Below are 16,256 nucleotides of genomic sequence, written 5' to 3'. Positions count from 1 at the left end.
GTCCTTGCTTTTCATCACTGAATATTTCATGCCAGTCCCTTTTGGCCTGCAAAGTTTCTGTTGAGAAATCAGCTGGTAGTCTTATGGGAGCTCCCTTGTAGGTAACTACTTTTCTCTTGCTGCTTTTAGGATTTTCTCTTTGTCTTTAATCTTTGGCATTTTAATTATGATGTACCTTGCTGTGGACTTCTTTGGATTCATCTTCTGTTGTGAATAATAATACAATGAACATTGGCATGGAAATAATTTGTTTGAGTCCCTGTTTTCTGTTCTTGTGGATGTGTATCTAGGACTGGGGTTGGTTTGGTACCTTTGAACCACATACTCATACACGTAATAGTAATTGGCTATTCTTGATCACTAGGAACACATAGCTGGTATTCGAGTTCTTCACAGCCAAAAAAACACCCTCACACAGTGCATAAAATAGGTTTTATGCACTTTGTTTATGGATCAGCTCTTTAATCACTGCCCCCTCCTATGTTTACATACATATATTTACACAAAAATATACACTAGCTTTTAGAGGGAATATGACTTGCCCCTGTTTGCTGTTGCTGATTTATAAACAAGTGATTTTATAAGAGTGAATGCAATTGTAGTTTGAATGAGAACAAAGTATAGAATAGGAGAAAGAGCCCAAGAGTACTAGACTATATCAGGAGATGAGCTTAGTGATCTGGTTTCCGAAGCCTGAACAGATTAAAAACAAATGTGAAAAGTGATAACTATATCAAAAATAGGCATACTGACAAGAGAGAAAAGAGGGAATTTTGCTCTTGTGAGTATCCATGTCCATCTTCTACAGGTTGAAAAAGTGACATTAGTTGAAGGAAACAAAGGGGAAGTCCAGAACGGAAAGGAAAAATTGGTAAAGTAATTGATGTAAAGTAATACCCCACTTATTCATAGGTCAGATTTCTGCAAATTCTGCTTTCTTATTCCAAGCTGAGAGTTGATAATCAATGGAAAAGCATCTACAAGCCACTAAAAGAACTGTCACAAGGTTCACAACCCTTATTCTATTGGAGAGGTCCTCATTGCATAAGTTGACATAAAAGTCTAATAAATATGGCTCCAATTCACAACCCAAAGGTTTTTAAAATTTAGATGATGGCAGCTTAGATGATGGAGTCAGGCACATCACAGCACTGATCAGTGAGAATAGATAGCACGGTGTCAAGACCAGCTCAGAAAGCGTAGTAATGGGACTGTTTAGTGGCAGAATGGCAAACAGTCCTACAGACCAGTAGCCTTCGGAAGCATCCCAAGTTTACAGAAAAATGTAACTGATGATCATAATCGTGACCCTAAATCAAAATAAAATGTCACGTAAGAAACATTTTTACCATTGTTAAAATAAAAGTGTTATGGTATTTACAGGAGGAGCATCTTAAAGACATCTGAGGAAATGTACTTATGTGGAAACATTCCTTGCTTTATACATGAGGTATCATTGTAAAAATTCAGTCTTTCTCATATCTTTCATTTTAAATTTCACATGTTTGAAGCAGTAGCTATTTTTTGGTTGATAACAAGAAAAGGAAAATATGTTTTCACTTGTTCCCACAAACTCCAATATAAACAGTGACATATGGCACTGATCCTTGTAATTACTCTTCTGCAATAGGTACCTCCCACAATGAATATGGATTTGGAGGCGAAGATTATTTATTACCTTAGGTTTTTATTGTATTTGCTCATTGGGGCTCTATTAATCCCTTCCTGATTGACAGTATTTTCTTAATCTAAAGGACTTTCACTCTTAAGGAAAGGCTTGTGGCTGGTGGAGAAGAGAGGCAGAATTAGCAACAGCTTCTATGCAGTGATTCGTGTAGCTAAGTCAAGCCTAAAACAATGCAAAATGAAGTCAAGCACTGCCTGATCTCGTTTTAACATGACACCCAAATGGTTTCATTGTACAGAACGGACCTTTTTCACACTTGTCTAATGACATTTTGATTGAAATGTAATAAAGTACAGAAATAAGTGACCTGTTTATAGGAAAGAATTTTACATTTGTTGGTAACTACCAATGCATCAATTCTAATTCCTTTATTGGGAGTTAGACTACTTGATCTTAGGGTTGGAGGGACTTAAAAGATACCAACCAGTCTCTAATCTGGGAATCTTTGGGCACTGTGGTCAGATGTGGGCTGAACCCTTGGGGTAAGAATCCTACCCTCCCCACCAGCGTGAGACAGTTCATGTTTTTGGGAAATTCTTCCTGTTCAGACTCTTCCCCATGTAGTTTCCACGCTCACAGGTCTTATTACAGCTGCTTGGCAATGATCTAATAAAAGCTGATTTTTAAATAAACCTCTTGTTCAGTTGATATTTGAAAAATGTTTGTTATAAATTTTTCGGTGGTTTTCAAATCTGTGCCCGTTGTCAGTCCCTTGCTACAAATACCATGTTTCCCCGAAAATTAGACCCAGCCGGACCATCAGCTCTAATGTGTCTTTTGGAGCAAAAATTAATATAAGACCTGGTCTTATATAATATAATATAATACTGGGGGTTATATAATATAAGACCGGGTATAATATAATATAATATATACCAGGCCTTGTGTTAATTATTGCTCCAAAAGATGCATTAGAACTGATGGTCCAGCTAGGTCTTATTTTTGGGGAAACACGGTATCTCTTCAGTACCTAAGTATTAACGCTACCATTGTATGATTAGAAACTTTTTTCTGTATGTAGCTTGAAGGAAGTTGCTATTCTGTTAATATAAATATTTCTACTCTATATCTTCCTTAATTTAGTGTTTAGTATTCATGTTAGGTTTATTATTAGGTTATTAACAGATGTCTATAATCTTAAATATAATTACTTATTGCTACCTCTCCTAAATATCTGACTTTTTTTTTTAAAGATTTTTTATTGGGGATGGAGAACAGGACTTTTTTGGGGAACAGTGTGTACTTCCAGGCCTTTTTTCCAAGTCAAGTTGTTGTCCTTTCAGTCCTAGTTGTGGAGGGCGCAGCTCAGCTCCAGGTCCAGTTGCCGTTTTTAGTTGAGGGGGCGCTGCCCACCATCCCTTGTGGGACTCGAGGAATCGAACTGGCAACCTTGTGGTTGAGAGCCCACTGGCCCATGTGGGAATCGAACTGGCAGCCTTTGGAGTTAGGAGCACGGAGCTCTAACTGCCTGAGCCACTGAGCCGGCCCCAAATATCTGACTTTTATTTGAAGTAGTTAAATTCATTTTCACCCTTAGGAAGAAAGAGGACATTGTATGAGTTGTAGTTTTTCTGATTTTAATTCTTTTAAGTAAAATAATGGGCTGTAACAGAAAAATGAGAAAGCTTCAAGTGGTGGGACATATTTTCAGAGAAGGTAAAAGTCCATATTGCTTTTAATTTTTCAGAGTTAATATCTTTGGAATAACATATACTTCCTAAAACAAGAAGTGGGTAAGCTGTATTTATAGAAATATATATACACTGGGGGGAAAAAAGCTGAACACAAAATATTATGCAAATACTGTGTAGGAGTTGCAGGAGCCAGCCTCCAAGATGGCCCCCAATGATTCTCACCTCCTAATATTCATGCCCTTGTGTAGTTCCCTCACACACTTCTTCAGGGTTGGTCTGTATGACCAGGGGAACATGGGGAAAGCGATAGTGTATGAACAAGGCCAAGTCATAGAAAAGTTTGCTGCTTCTGCCTTGTTCTCTCTTGGATTGCCCACCCTGGAGGGAGCCAGCCACCGCGTTGTGAAGACATTCAGGCCCTATGGGGAGTCCACATGAGAAGCAGCTGGGGCTTCCTTCCAATATCCAGCCATCAGCTTGCCACCTATTGAGTGAGCTGTCTTGGAGGTGGGTCCTCAGCCTCAGTCAAGCCTTCAGATGACTGCAGCCCCCGCCTACATCTTGACTACAGTATCATAAGAGACCCTAAGCCAGAAATGTCCAAGTAAGCTGTTCTCAAATCCCTGACCTACAGAAACTGTGAGATGATGTTTATTGTTTTAAGCAACTACGTTTTGGGGCTATTTGTTACATGCAGCAATAGATAACTAATGTACAGCATCCTAAAGTATTTATTGGTTTAATAAATAGAAAGGAATTTGGACAATGTAAACAATGTTTAGTATCCTTTAGAAAGTTAATCACAATTTTAACTATTTGAAAGTGGTTAAAGAAATTCCATTTAGCTGTAGAACTAATAGATTCAGAAAAATAAAATTAGAGTTTTTCCTAAAACAATATGACTCGAGTAGGTATTCATTAATTATATTTGCTCTTAAAAATCTATTTATTTATGAAAGTATTTTTTCTCCCTTTTTTGTGTCACTTGCAGTTTATTCCTATTGTCAGTTTCTGTCCAGCAGCTTTTTGGACACTCCTAGCTGCTTGCGCTACATCAGTAAACAAAGAATTCCTTCTCTCAAAGAGCTTATATGCTATCAGAGAACACAGACAATAAGCAGAATAAATACGCTCTCCAGAATGTCAGACTGTGGTAAGTGGAGTGGAAAGAAGAAAAAGCAGATCAGAGTAAAGGGGATTGGGAGAACAGGTGGAGGCAGGGGGCACATGAGGGAGGGAGGTGTTTGAAGGAGTTGCAGGACTTTATCAATGGATGTATGGAAAAGATTGTTCCAGATAAAAGCTCTAAGATAGGAGCATGCGTGCCATACAAGTACAGGGGTCAGTGTGGGGAGAGTGAGTAAGGTGAAAACTGTCAGTAGATGAGGGGTAACAGGGAGGAAGGCAGAGCAGGTGGATCCATGAAGGCTGTTGTTGGGACCTTGCTGTGAGGGAAATGAGAAGCCATTGCTGGATATTGCAGAGGAGAGAGAGACGTGCTCTGACGTTTTTAAAGGATGACTTTAACTGCTTGTTAAAAATAGATTCTAGAGGAGTGAGGGTAAAAGCAGAGGTCTGTTAGGACAACATTAGAGTGAATCACATGAGAGATGATGGTGGCTCGGGCCAAGGTGGTAGCCATGGAAATGGCCAGAAACAGTTGGATTCTGGAAATGTAACGAAGGTAGAACCAGTAGGAAACAGACCAAACTACTGTAAGACTTGCACATTCTGATGCCAATCTGACTTTCCAGCTTCATCTCTGACGGTTTTTCTGCCCTACACTCTCTTTCCCACCCCCATATCTGTCTTTTGTTAGAGTCATACTGTATGACCCTTCCTGGGTGACCTAGTGGTTAAAACTGGGCTCTGGAATTACACAATCTGAGTTTGATTTCTGGTTTTTTTCACTTACTACTGCAAGGTCTTAAATTAGTTTCTTAAGTGTCAGTTTTCTCATTTATTGACTGGGGATGTTAATAATAGAACCTATTTCATGGAGTGATATTGTGAGATTAAATGAAATAATCTATGTAAAATACTTAACATAGTGCTTGGCAAGTATTAAGGTCTCAATAAATATTAGCTGCTATTATTACCTCAGATTGTGTTCCTTTGGCCACAGTCTTTCCTCTATATTAAATGCTAACGCTCCTCTTCTATATCTTCCTCTGCTATGGTCCTCTACTTTTTTTATTTATTTTTTTTGCTTCGTTTCTCAAATCCATATGACAAAAACTCATGAGGAAATTTAAAAATGAAATCAAATTATCCATAATTTTCCTACTGTCTTTTCATCTTTTTATAGTCCCTCTTCTTTTTGTCCACGTATCTAATATTTATGCAGTGACTTCGATTAATTTTTCATGTCCAGTTCAAGTGTCATCTCATGATGCCTGTCCTAATCCTCTGGATAGATTTAGTCCTGTGCTTTGGGCTCCTTTAGCATTTTTCTGATTAACTTATAAAGGTGTGGTTGTTTGTATATACATGTCACCTCAGCCAAAGTCAATATTTTGAATAAAAAGGTTTATTCACCTTTAATTCTCTGGCATCTATTACTTAGTAGTCATCTGTAAACATTTGCAGAATTAGACAATTGAGTGGATTTTGAGCTCTCCACCCCAATTCTTCTGTGACTGCTAGATTCATATTTGTGACAGTTCCTTTCTCAAAATCTTCAGTGGCTTCCATCATCTGCAGAGTAAAGTCTAAGCTCCTTAGCTGAGTATTTGGTGCTCTACTATCTGACTTCAATTTGCCTTTCCAACTTTATTTTATACTATAGTTAGTGATCTGTTCACTACTCCCCAGGGCTCCCCCCCCCCCAATCCCTTTTTCTACATCAGTGTCTTGATTCACATTGTTTATTTTTCCTGAAAAGCTTTCCTCTTCTGTCCTAATTCCTCTGTCAGGACCCTCCTCAAATGCCACCTCTTTCACAAAGCCTTCTCTGATCATCCCAGGTGGAAGTTACCTCTCCCTGCTTTGAAGTTTGGGAGCATGGTAACTGCTACTTGTCACATTTTAACTTTACAGAGGTATTTGACATGTATTTTTTTCCTGTTTACTCCAGCCTCTTAAAGGGTGGGTCTAAGATGATTCATCTTTGCATACTATACTTGTTAAGTAGCATTGGGCAACCCATAAATTCTGGAATGGCTAAATGAATGTGAGTAAATAGGCTTCGTGGAATAGCACTGCTATCCAAGGGCTGGTTTGGAGGGTAATGGGAATTTGAGGATGTGATACATACCCTTATTAAGACACTGGGAAAGGGGGTACATCCTGCCCTAGTGCTCCTGCAAATATCTTCAGCCCAATTGTACCAAGTCCATTTAGGATGCATTTATTGATGTCTGACATGCTCCAGGCTCAGTACTTGGCACCCTCCCCTCAGATAGATAGCAAGGTGTTCCGGGACTCTGGCCCTTGGTATTGGGAATGTAGGTCCCAAGTTACATCCCCAAATGAGAAATTGCTCATTGTGCTGAAATTTCCGAGATTTAGGTCTACCTTAGTTTTGCTTTGCTTAGATAATTTAGGCTCTGGGTGGTTTGACTAATCCATTCCCATAGTTCAGCTTATAGTTTAACATTTTCATTCTAGTTACATTTTAAACTTGCTTTGTGTTTCATTTTTAACTTTGTTAAAGTCAGCTTTGATATGGAACTCAAAAGAATTTGCAGTGGGTGCTTTACATTTCACTGTTTTCAGACTTTGGTGGAACTTTTTAGTCACCTATCCCATTCCGTTATTTTCTACTGTTGGGAAATATTGTGTGATTTTTACTCAAATCAGTCAATATTGATTTTTGTTTAGGGAGGAAATAGAAAGACAAAAATAACAGGTGTCACCGCGGAACTATACATATAAGAAAAACAAGTCCGCTCATTTTGAAATCTGTTTCAATGCCTCAAGAAGCATCCTTTATAACACCTGCCCGTATTCCAGCCATACCGAACTCTTAATACTTGAAGGTCTCAGAATTCTCTTTGTGTCAGTTTACCAGGTTAATTTCTACCGCTGCTTCAGGTCCCAGCTTCAGCCTCTCAACCCTGAAGCCTACCACGGCTTTCCCACCTCCCTCCTTCCCCTTCTAAGATAAGTTACTTGCCCTTTATATCCATTTCTGTCACACCCTGTACCTATTTCTGTCAGAGAACTTACCACAGTACATTATAGGTGTTGGTTTACTTGTCTGTTTCTTCTGGTAAGCTGAAGTCTCCCCAAGAAATGGGCCTATATCTGATTCCTCTTTTGTATCTAGAAATTAGCACAGTATCCATTATATATTAGACACTCATTAAATGCTTATTAATTAGACAATTCAATGCCCAGCTTTCTAAAGTCATTTCAAGGATAGAAGCTATCAAGGAGTATTATTAGCTTCTCCACTATTGGGCTAATGTTATAAAACATTGAATTAGTAGGGAATTGATAACATTATTATGTAGTTACATATTTGTAATTATAAACATAACATTATCAAGTAATGTAAAACATTAATTAGTAGGTAATTAATCTCCTGTGTAAAAGCAACACAGAGTTCACTTCTTACGCAACTTCTGCCCTATACGCAGAAGTTGGCACTTAACTATCATAAAAGTAGGTAAACCAGACAATCGTGTACCCAGAAAAAAGGTGGATAAGGGAGTGAAGGCTAAAGAAGGGAATGAGTTAGCAAAATGCCTCATAGTTGCAGACTAGCACAAAGGTGAATGTGGTTCATGAAGCTAGCTTAATTCAGAAGAGCTGAAATAGGAGCAAAGAGCAAAAGGCAACCACCAGTGAAAGCCAGGATTCACAGGGAACAGGCAGACAAGCAGGTGAGCACTCAGCTGGGCCTGGGCCTCTGGGATTGTGGTGTCGCAGGCTCTGGGTGACAGGAAGAAGGGAATCCAGAATGTGAAGCTCTGGGGAGGCTGAGAGAGGATTAGTGTTTACGATAGAGACAAAGATACACTGAAAAAGTCCTTAGAAGATGGGCATAGTGACAAACACTGGCTGGCACCAAAATCTCAAAGAAAAGAAATGAAGATAGGTCTTTGTTGGGGGTGAATAGGAGATAGAAAGCAGGAGATATTGAGAAGACCAATTCTGAAAGTAGTAGATTAAAATATACTGATGTATACTCTCCAATCTGTAGAAAGTAAATCTGACTACATTATTTTGAGTAACATATAAAACTTTTTATATAATTGACACATTTGGAGAAATGTGGTCTTCCAATGGGTAGGTAATTAATCTCTTTTTGGAAAGAAGTCAGCTATTGTATTCTTGTTAAATGGGTGAGATCTAGTCCCTGAGCTATTAGATTACTGTTCATCCCTTCAGAGTATTTATTCAACACCTACCATGTGCTAGCACTGTTCCAGCACCAGGAACACATCAGTGAACAGTACAGACAAAAATTCCTGCCTTGTATAGCTCATCTGGAGGGTGGAGGGGAGGTCGGGGAGCCAGGATTATGAAAATGAAAATTCTATAGTGTATTAGGAAGTGAGAAGTGCTGTGGAGAAATATGACAGGGAAGGAAGGTAGGAGACGCATATGTGACCTGGTGGGTTGCAATTTTAAATAGAGCGAACAAGGAAGTCTCATGGAGAACAGTGACATTTGAGCAAAGACTAACAGTGAAGGAACAAGCTGTGCAGGCTGGTGTCACGTAAATAGAGTTCTATTCTATATACTCTGAATTGTAAGCCTTTAATACTATTCTTAAAGAAAAATGAGATTGGGAGTGGTGTTGGAAGGTGGGAGTAGAGAACAGAAGGAGCATTTTATGTCTTCATTCTTTGCTTTCTTTAAAATCTGTTTAGTTTTACACTGAACACATGGTATGACTCTGCAGTTTTTACTCCATGAAAACAGATACCTAGTATGCATTTTTCCTCATTGGAATCTCTTTTGGAAGAAAAGCAAGTGTTTGTTTAATTGAAATAGAGGCTGGAGAGGTTTATCAGAAACCGTGATAATAGAGAAAGTCTGAGTGAGCCCCGAAGAAGCTGCTGGGGCATCAGGAAGGCTGGGGACTGACACTTCCTGAGGGAGAAAAGGGACCTGGTGTTGAATGTGCTTCAAACTCTGGACAAGGCAAGAATCTGTTACTACTCAGAGAATCTGAAAGGTGGCTTTTTTCAGTTATTTAGATTGATCTGCCTGACTAACTGTTTGCTGTAAAATAAGAATCAGCCAAAGGGAGTGATTTAAATGTGAGTATGAACCTGGCCAGGCAGCTGCCCTGTTTCAGTGGTTGATTTCCTGGGATGAAGTTTCCTTTGTGTGAGATTCTAAATATTTTCCTTTCCTAGGCAATAGCTCTCATTCTTCAAGATGGGAAGTTGAGCCTTGAATACTGTTCAAACTAATAATTCTAACTCTGCCTTTGTAGCCCCACTGAACAACTCTATAGTTATTTTAAATAGTTTCAAATTCCAAATGCAATTAACTTTAACTTACTTTATTTTACTATGTAGCATGTCACCTGTGAGGAGGAACACATTTTGACAAAAAAACAAAACAAAACCCTCGGAGATCAACAGACTTGAGAATGATTGAGAATCCTCAATGTACTCCAAATATACTGAGTGTTCTGATAGAGATAACGGGACTTATCTCTACCAGAGATGGTGAGATAAGCGGGGGACTTTGGAATTAAATCTTGTTTAGCCAGTAACTATGACTTACTCAAGGGGAAGTCCAGAGATGAAAGTTGGACAAAACTATTTTAAGCAAAGGGACAGTTAAGGAAGATTTAAATGTTAGAAGATAGGTGTGGCATTCTTCTTTAATACCGGGAGAAAATACAGCCTACCCAGGAGACATTTTTCCATGTGACTTTACTGTAGGTTTTCAGCATCATTTGTATCCAACCTACCATAATAAACAAATTCAAAACAAATAATGCTAAGCACTAATGCTAAGTTTTACGTCTTTGCTTAAGGACACATGAAGAAATAGAGGCAGTAAATTGCCATAAGGGAGACACTTTGGAATCGGGGGAAACAGAAAGGTTGGCAAGAGTGAAAGGTTGGCAAGAGTGAAGACTGACTTCTGATCAGCGTCTTGTCACTGACCTGCTTTATGACTTTCAGCAAGTCGTTGAACCTCTCTCTCTTAATTTGCCCATCTGCCCTAAGTTCTTATGGGGATGACATGGCCTGAAACCTGTGAAGGATGTTTTAAAAACCACAATGGTCTATTGAAGTGTTTTGAAGTTACACTGATTTCCTTAAAATGGGGTTGTACTCGTATGTGCCATTGGCAGTACTGTTGGTCACAGGTGGCAGTCCGGTGGCCTGAGTTTTTGAGGGCTGCGAACACCGCAGTGCTAGGGACTTTGTAACTTCTTTGGAACTTTATAACTTTACGTCAGAAATGGAAGCTTCTTATTCTATAAAAAGAAGAACGAGAGGGAGAGGGGGCGGGGAGGCTTAGTAGATGACCAAATTGTCAAAATGGAAGGAAGAAAATTAAACTCAACCATAGGAGCAGGGTGGCAGAGAGAGCCTTTGAGTATGTGAGATACACGCTACAATTAAAAGCAGAACATGGGAAAGTATATTTTAAATCCCAACTTCCTTCTGCAACCAGATAGCCTTCAGAGAAGGTGCTAAGAGTCTGTGTCACCCAGGTCTAGCTCGTTGTGCTGGTTATTAGAGAAGGAGCACCTTGAGGCAAGGTGTGAGGTTACACCTTCGTTGGCAGGTATAAACAAAAAGGCCAGTTGGTCTAACCTTGTATGTCTTTGTCCTGTAAGCCACTACAGGTGTTTGAGCCGCAGTGCTTACAACAAAAGCTGAGACTCACCACATCTTGGAAAGAGAATGGCCACTTCCTGGGGGGCAGCCTTTCTCATGCTCGTGGCATCCTGTGTGTGCAGCACTGTCTTCCACAGAGATCAGCAGACTTGGTTTGAGGGGGTCTTCCTGTCGTCCATGTGCCCCGTCAACGCCAGTGCCAGCACATTGTATGGGATTATGTTTGATGCCGGGAGCACTGGAACGCGAATTCATGTTTACACCTTTGTGCAGAAAATACCAGGTAAGTGCAAGTGGTGCCCTCACCAGAGTCAATAAATCCACCCTCTAGCATCTCCTCTCAGAAATGTGCTGAGAGGGTGTGGTGTGAATTACACAATCTCAACGGCTACTGAATGTCTTTCTTCAGAGAACATTTCAAACTATACTGGAACACATATGGTTTAATTCAGAGTGAAATGAAGAGAGATCTAGGCTGTAGTTTGAAACCGATGTGTCCAAGAAGTATTTTGTCTTTCCTTTTCTCTAAAAATGGTTGATACTCCAGGGTCCAGAATAGTGAGACTGTTGGGAGTGGTCTTGAGAGAAGGATCACTACCATCCTCGAAGGGGATGAGGAGACCCTGAAGAGGGACTTTTTCTGAATTTCCAGTGTCCTATCTTCAGGTTACATATAGAGCTAGGGAAAGGAGTAGAAACTAGGAGTCCAGCAGAGAAATGACAGAGGGACTCGCAAAAATTGCCTGTCGTCCTCTGTTCCCTTACCCAATACTGTTGCAAGCCATACCTCACAGGTGGGATTACCTGGAATAGTGCAGGTTAATCTAGTAGGTCATATGATACAGAACCCAGTATCAGAAGCAGCCTAGCTTGGTAATCAGTTATCTCTCTTCTGTTTTATTCCATGGACAAAATAGGTCAGCTTCCAGTTCTGGAAGGGGAAATTTTTGATTCTGTGAAGCCAGGACTTTCTGCATTTGTAGATGAACCTAAGCAGGTGAGTTTTTTAAAATTAGATATTTAGGTTCTCAGTGCTTTGACAACATTACCACACTGCTGGTATTAAATATCTCAGTGCTGTTCACTACTGATTCTGAGGTCATGCGTGAGATCAGTTTTCTGTCCTCCACTAATCTCCTGTATTAACAGTAATTATATACCCAGAGCCCACTAGGGCTTTGGTGGAAGGAGGCTAGAATAGACTGTGACCATTGAGGGTGACCCATCTTTTAGGAGATTGCTCCCTTTGTATTTACTGTTGAAGAGTTTGAGTTGAAGCTATCAGCTGCACTGATTAATGCAGATGCAGAAGCTGGATATGAAGTCCTGTAGGGTATGAGGTGTAAACATGACAACTGAGGGGATGTAGACCCAGTAAGCTCCATTTCGGAGTGCCTGGATATAGAACAGAACCATGCCTATACACTGGAAATTAGGCAAGAACCCATGATAGCCAAAATCTTTGGTAGTAGAGGGTGAGTGGAGAGGTTTTTGTCACTGTATTTTACACTTGAGTTCCCACAACTTGCAACACCCAGAGTGTCAGAGGCCACACTGAAATAAAATAGAATAAGGCAGAATGTTGAACTATGGTAGCAGACTTAAAGGTATTGTGCAGTGTCACAAGCATAATCATTAACCAGGGGAGGACCTGATGTTAAAAATGGCTTGAACTTGAACTGAGAAGATGTTTATTTTCTCAGCTCACTGTTATGAAATGGCAAATGTGCTAGAAAACTAAGAGCTTTTGAAAACAACTATATTGTGAGAAACTGATTTGAATTTAGAGAAGATTGTGTTGTGGTTGCTATTATGATGATGAAGAGGCAGCATGTTTTCAGAATAGATGTTTACTCAGGGAAACAGTGGATTTAAAATAGTGGTTTTGATTTTATCATAAATTCAGCACCTACTGTGTACCATGCATGTTGGTGCTGGTGACGCAAAAATGAACCTGACATAGTCTGTCCTTATGGAAATCATAAAAAGGGTAGCATAGTAACAGCCATATTTATACGGCAACTACACATAGTCTGCCTCATCGAATGCACATGACAGTTTTGTGGTGGTATGAGGCGTATCTCCCATCTCACAGCTGAGGAAGCCAAGCCCAGGAAGCCCCTATATTAGGCCACAGGGCCAGCAAGCGAGTCTTCCAACTCCAAATCCTGAGTTCCCTTTATGATACTCAACTTTCTGGCCTGAAGCTAATTTATGTGAGACAAAATAACAATCCGTTAAAATGACCACACTGTAAAAGAATCATTTTTATTATGACTTACCCGAAATGAAGTGGATTCTCCTTCCAAGAAGCCCTCTTCTCTAGGTTTCTGCTCCTGTGGAGCAGAGGTAACGCTTGGCCCCCACCTCACTCCTGTCACTCCCCGGAGCATGAGGGACAACAAGGGCCACCATATGTTCACTGGCTGAGTGGTTCATCCCTTTTTGAAGGGTGCTGAGACTGTTCGAGGACTCTTAGAGGTAGCCAAAGATTCAATCCCCCGAAGTCACTGGAAAAGGACCCCCGTGGTCTTGAAGGCCACGGCAGGACTGCGCTTACTGCCGGAAGAGAAAGCCCAGGCTCTGCTCCTTGAGGTGAGTTTTGGAAATCATCTGCATCTGGGATAATTCTTTTTCCCTATGTAAACGGTTTTTTATGGGTTTAAAGCCCTTTAGAGTGTCACTGTTAACTTTAGTGTTTCACCATCACTACACTGTGGTGACTCTGGGCTCTTTTAAAGCTAGTTATTTACATTTTTAAATGTTACTCTTGAAATTATAGAGTTTTTCCTAAAAAGTTTAAAGTACTGCCTGTCCATGATAGTCTTAATTCTCTTAACTTGTTACAGCTGAATCATCAAAATGGTTTTTAATCAAATTTAATGAGGAATAACTTATGTACAATTAAATGTATGGATTTGAAATGTACAGTTAAATAAGTTTTGGCAAATACAGACATTTTCTTGTGACCCTTTGCAGTCAGTTTCCCCCTCCTGGGAAACCAGGCAACCAACTCATCTGCTCTGTCTTTATAGATTAGTTTTGCTTGTTCTTACATTTCATATTAATGGAATGATATAGTTTATATACTCTTTTTTATGTGTCTGACATTTTTCTTTCAGCATAAAGTTTTTTGAGAAAGAATCAGAATTGTAAAGGTGAAAGATTTTTAAAGATAATCTATTTCAACTCTCAGATCAAAACTAAGTACAGAAATCTTTTAAAAACTCAATATTTTTAACATTGTACATTTTTATTATGCAAAAACCAGGTATGTTAATAAGATTATTAAGATGAAATATTGTGAAGAACATAGGCAGAATCCCATTATAACAAAAAATCATAGCAAAGAGGACTCTGTATTACAGGTATGCTAAGTCAGTTTTCTACATCCATTCTCTTTTGACTGTCCGCACAGAGATCTTAAATCTGTTGTCCAAGGACAAACTGCCTGGAATGTCTGCATGACAACCTGAATTCCTATTCCTCATTCATTCATTCACTCATTTATTCTTTATGTGAGTGCTTTACTATGTACTGGGCACTGGTGAAGTTCCTGGGGATATAGAGCAGGGAACAAAAATGACACTGTCCCTGTCTTCATGGAGCTAATGTTCTAATTGCAAAGACAAGATAACTAAACATGTCAATGCAAAGTATGTCAGGTACTTTAGAAGCTATGGAGAAAAACTCAAGCAGGATAAGGCAGATGGGGAATGCCAGTGGTCATGTGGGCATATGCTACTGTAAATACAGGTGTCAGGGAAGACCTCATTGATAAGGTGCATTTGATTAGAGAACTGAAGGGAATGAACAAATAAGCTACTATGTAAGACATTGTGAGTAGAATATTCCAGGCTAAAGAAACAGCAGGTGCAAAGGAAGCAGGAATGTGCTTGGTATGTTCAGGGAACAGCATCAGATTAGCGTGCCTGGAGGAGAGTGAGTGATGGAAGGAAAGTAGGAAATGAAGTCAGGGGTGAGGGGTTTATCATGTGAGACCTCAAAGGCCAGTGTAGGGACTTTGTCTTTTTCTCATAAGAAGGAAGCCACTGAAGTGTTTTGACCAAAGGAGAGACACGATCTGATGTCTGTTTTTAAGGCACCACTCTGGCTGCTCTGTTGAGAGTAAATTGTGGGGAGAGGGGAGAGGTGGGGAGGGCAAGAGCAGAAACTCTCTTTCTGTGTTTATTCCTGTTTGCTTATCTAGCTTACAAGCTTGTTTGTAGATCACTTAACTGGCTTTTCCTGGTTGAAACAGGGTCCAGAGGTCACTGCATGGCATGTTTTGTACCATCAGAATTGAGAAGAGCCAACAGACTAGAATTCTTCCTATTCCTATTTGGAAACACTCCTCTCCCCTCCACCCTCAATGATAATTGTATAATATAAAAATAAGACATAACACCCATTCATTGACCTTTATTTATGGAGTGTCAAGAGCATTTGTGCAAGATCTTCATTTTCATTTTCTGAAATAGGATAAATCTAGATCTGGGTCTCTATAGACTCTTTTGAGGCCCCAGCCATGTGCCAGGATTTGACGGGCTGACAGCAGAGTACCTCAGCCTGCGGACGTGAACTCCTTTACCAGGAAGGACTAAGTCTGTAAAATTTGATAAAAGCAGAAACTTTCCTGCAGTCTAAGGAGCCGCCGAGGCCCAACTCTTCTCTACTATCCAAGTTTATCTGCTCATCTATACAATGGAGTGGGAAAGGGTCCTCCTACCTTCCAGTATATGTCCAGGTAGAAGTAATCAGGTGTATTAAAAAAAATTACAGGACCCTGAGCTGGCAGGGTCAAATGTGCGTCCTTTCTTAGGTCCAATTTACCTATAAATGTAGATGGTTTAATTGCACTTTATTTTAAAATCAAGGGAATCTCTGTGTTTTGCTTTTACAAGAAACCAACAATGGCTTGCCTAGTTCCTTCTCTAATTTCTTAGGGAAAAGAAATAAATTTTGCTAAAATTTTATTTTGGGAAAATGAGAAGAGTAGTTTTCTAAGCCTTATAAGATACAGCCAAAATATGGAAATCTGTTTTATTGCCTTAGGGAATCGAAATTTTTTCCTTTTTCTCTAGGTAAAAGAGATCTTCAAGAAGTCACCTTTCCTGGTACCAAATGACAGTGTTAGCATCATGGACGGATCCTATGAAGGTGGAGAGGTGT

General features: G+C 39.7%; 1 protein-coding gene across 9 annotated transcripts in view; it reads left to right on the top strand.

The window, feature by feature from the left end:
* Positions 1-16,256, top strand: part of ENTPD5 (ectonucleoside triphosphate diphosphohydrolase 5 (inactive)) — a 36,501-nt gene that overhangs the window by 5,818 nt on the left and 14,427 nt on the right. For 4 of the 9 annotated variants that reach the window (XR_013993391.1, XR_013993392.1, XM_081049033.1 and 1 more), the window contains exons 2-5: positions 11,084-11,367; positions 12,002-12,081; positions 13,536-13,679; positions 16,169-16,244. Coding sequence is in view for 7 of the 9 variants with exons in the window: in XM_081049033.1 (XP_080905159.1) it covers positions 11,151-11,367; positions 12,002-12,081; positions 13,536-13,679; positions 16,169-16,244 (517 nt within the window). In the remaining 2 variants the exon portion in view is untranslated. Of the gene's footprint in view, positions 1-4,312; positions 4,475-7,952; positions 8,151-9,465; positions 9,537-11,083; positions 11,368-12,001; positions 12,082-13,535; positions 13,680-16,168; positions 16,245-16,256 lie in introns of those variants that run through there. The other 5 variants (XM_081049037.1, XM_081049034.1, XM_081049036.1 and 2 more) reach the window with 4 other exon arrangements.

Source organism: Rhinolophus hipposideros (assembly GCF_964194185.1).
Source record: "Rhinolophus hipposideros genome assembly, chromosome: 5".
Lineage (NCBI taxonomy): Eukaryota > Metazoa > Chordata > Mammalia > Chiroptera > Rhinolophidae > Rhinolophus > Rhinolophus hipposideros.
Note: the sequence above shows the minus strand (reverse complement) of the source record. Positions and strands in the feature narration are given on the sequence as shown.